This window comes from Camellia sinensis, chromosome 3 (genome assembly GCF_055761805.1).
Source record: "Camellia sinensis isolate YWXY chromosome 3, ASM5576180v1, whole genome shotgun sequence".
NCBI lineage: Eukaryota > Viridiplantae > Streptophyta > Magnoliopsida > Ericales > Theaceae > Camellia > Camellia sinensis.
Genome location: NC_138963.1, coordinates 161,250,267 through 161,253,786, shown reverse-complemented (window position 1 = coordinate 161,253,786; position 3,520 = coordinate 161,250,267). Strand labels below are relative to the sequence as shown.

Sequence of the window (3,520 nt, the reverse complement as noted above, 5' to 3'; positions counted from 1 at the left end):
ATGATATTGTGCATGCTACATTTATAAATTTAAATATGTACTACACAGAAGATTGCATTACACATCCAAAATTTAATGTTAAACATTTTGTTCTGAAAGTCACTGAATTTAAATGGGAAAAAAAAATTAAAAAACTGAATATTACAACACAGCATAAGACAAATACTTGAGGTACACCTCGAAAACAGGAAGCAACCTAACCTACACAGACGATGAAAGAAAACAACTCTTTTCACAAACACTTCATTGTTATGTATTTTTTTTCAAGCTTATTACAATTTTACAAAAATGGAAGAACTAAAAGTCATTTTTTTACTTTATTAAATAACTCGACTTGCTCATGCATTGTGTGCCCGACAACTAATATTTATACATGAAGCCACATAATCACCCGATTCCTTTATTTAGCATTAGATATGATTCTTTAGTATTTCTCAGAGATTCACCTAGTCAATTTTTGCATGATAAGGTTCACTCCATGTCCTGGTCGTATAATATTCTCCATCACTGGGGAGTGGACATAATTTGCATCAAGGGAAAAGGAAAATTTGGAGAGAATGATAGCTAGGACGACCTTTATCTCCAGCATTGCAAATAATTGTCCAACACAGATATGGGGGCCATTACCAAAAGGAATATATGCTTGAGGGATTTTGCAAGCACTTCCTACGCCATTAGCAAACCTATCTGGGTTAAATTTGCTTGGGTCAGGATCCCAAAGTTCAGGGTCATGGTGAAGTGGCATCACAGCAACCCAAATGCCAACACCTTTTGGAATTTCAAGGTCTCCAAACTTCATATCTTCTAGGGTTTCTCTTGCTATAAAGGGTACTGGAGGATAGAGTCTTAATGCTTCTTGAATCACTGATGTCAACTACAATTCAAATTAAAGGAAAATACAATTAATTTTCACAAATCTTGCTAATGAACAGATTGTGCACGAGAAAAAAACTCATCCACGAATTTTTAATGCAAATATTTGTGGACTCATACTTACCACTTTCATTTTGCCAAGCATATTGGCATTTGGCAAGCTTTCACCACAAACTTCAGCAACCTCTGCACGGGCACGATCTTGCCATTCCGGATGTGTTGCAAGCAACATCAAGGTCCAGGCTGCAGTGTTTGCTGTGGTTTCATGCCCTGCTAGGTAAACATTCTTACAGTTGTCGACTATGAGTTGTTCTACTGCAGCTGGTCTAGGAGCACTCATCTTAGCTCCATTGACGATCGTTTGTAGCATGTCCACCTTAGATGAATGCTCGTTTACAATACTCATAATCCGTGAATGTATCTCTTTCTTCAATCTCCATTTCTCTAAATTGCTCTTCGTTGGAATGTACCTAAATAACAACCATTTTTAAAAATAATCTAAACAAAAACAAATGCAGAAATACTTAAAAATAATTTCTTCACAAATCCAAAATGACACACAATAAATAGAACTTCAAACACCTACCACAAGCCAGGAATGCCGCCGACAAGGATTGGAGTTTTCATGGCCCTTTCGAGACGCTTGAACCTTGATTGCAATTCATTAATCACTTTGGAATTACTATGCCCAAACAATGTTTCAGAGATGACAATAGAAGCAAAGCTCTGCAAATCCTCATCAACCTTTATATTTGCTGTCCCACTTTGTTTTTCTATTTCATTCTCCCATGTGTTGATTAGTTTATTTGCAGAGTCTAACATTATGTGCACCAAATTCTGCATCATATTTTTCCCATTTGATCAAATTCTCTATAGAGTAAATAGTTTGCAAATTCAAATTGTAACAGCTATGGTGAGTATTGTATATTTGTATTAGTACCTTAACTTTATCGGCATAGAACTCAGGAGCTACGGTTTTTCTTTGGTGAGCCCAGAACTCTCCATCTGAGGTAACTATGCCCTTACCAAGCAAGGTTTCTGAATTCTTTTGTAGGAAAAAAGGCTTTCCCAACTTGAGTGATGTAGAGAGGCTTATTTCCTTGGCCAAATGTGGATCAGTAATGTAAACCACTTGATATGTTCCCAAAGCAAAGTTGTATCTTTGACCTGTCAAAATGCACTCCAAATCAACATTTGTGATTGGAAATTACATGAACAAGTGTAGTAGTAAATGGGCTTTGCAAGTGGATAATACCTACCATACTGTTTAGTCCAATGGTCAAATAATGGGAAGGTGAATCGAGCCCAATCGTGTGTGGCTTCACCATCTTCAGTAAGAGCTTTGATGTCTTTGGGTTGGAATTTGATGAAATCAGGAATGTTACCAAGAAGAAATGAAAGTGAAGGACCTCTCAGACCTTGGGTACGAAGCTTTAATCGAAGCCTCTGAGGCCTCACCCAAAATCTATTGAAGAGATAGAGGATGAAACTAGTTAAGAAGAGCAACCCTACAGAAAAAGCAGAGTTGAAGAGCAATTCCATATCTTCAATTCTAATCTTTGTTTCTTTTTATTTTTTCGTTTTATTTTTCCTATAGAACTTTGCTCTTTGGTCTCTGTTTGTTTTTCTTTCATTGGTTTGGCATATAATATAGAAGAGAAGAGAATGCTGGTTGGGAAATCATAATAATAGTAGAGAGATGTTGACTAATATGTCATTTTTTGTATTCAATAGTTGCCAATTTCTACTGGCACCATCTTAACGGGATTTCATTAAAAAAAAATAAAAAAAAAATTTAAAAAATCACTATCCTATTTAAGTTACATTATCTTATTTAAGTCACATCACTTCAAATCCAATCCAAACTCAACTTATATTTTATAAAAAGTCAAAAAATGTACTTATTTAGATTATCCCGAACAACCCCAGTCAATTGGACTATGCGAAAATGTGCAGAATTGCACACTTCTTACTTGCGTTGTCAATAATTTGTAATTATTATTTTTAATTACAAATACCTCATGAGATTTATTTTAAATACAAATTAGTCCTTATAATTTGCAAAATTACAAATATTTCTTATCAGAATTTTTTATTTAACTAAACTAACTAAAAAAATAAAATTTCTAACCACTCTCCTATATAATAATAAAAGGGTAAATTATACTTTAACCCCCTGTAGTTTACCCAAAAAATACGAAACCCCCTATAATTTCATTTATAACACTTGAATCCGCGAAACTTCATACTAGAGTGCAATTTTAGACAGACGTAATAGAAGTTATAAAAAGTCTAAATTTCCCTTATTTCTTTTTCTAATTTTTTTTAATGCCATTACAAATTAGAATATTCTCTCTCATTTTGCTTTAATTTTTCTTTATTTTTTCTCTTCTTCTTCTTCTTCTTCTTCTTCTTCACTCATTTCTTTCTCATCCTATGGCAAACCACGCACCTCTCATGCCATCAACAAATACATATCTCTCTCTCCCTCTCTCTAAAATTTAGACCCAACAAATACTCATCTCTCTTTCTTTAGAATTTAGACGCAAATAAACACTCATCTCTCTCTCTAAAACTTAGACCCAAACAATCCATAGCGACAAACACCTACCAAGCTTATCACATCTCCTCCACTCAATCAACACCC

General features: G+C 34.5%; 1 protein-coding gene across 1 annotated transcript; it reads right to left on the bottom strand.

The window, feature by feature from the left end:
- Window positions 1–229: 229 nt before the first annotated feature.
- On the bottom strand, window positions 230–2,625 carry LOC145789413 (cytochrome P450 714C2-like). Its single transcript, XM_082921255.1, has 5 exons — window positions 2,133–2,625; window positions 1,814–2,040; window positions 1,460–1,710; window positions 998–1,343; window positions 230–874 (listed from the first exon to the last, which is right to left on the bottom strand). The coding sequence occupies exons 1-5, from the start codon at window positions 2,413–2,415 to the stop codon at window positions 443–445; spliced, it is 1,539 nt and encodes a 512-aa protein (XP_082777381.1). The 5' UTR covers window positions 2,416–2,625; the 3' UTR covers window positions 230–442.
- Window positions 2,626–3,520: the final 895 nt, after the last annotated feature.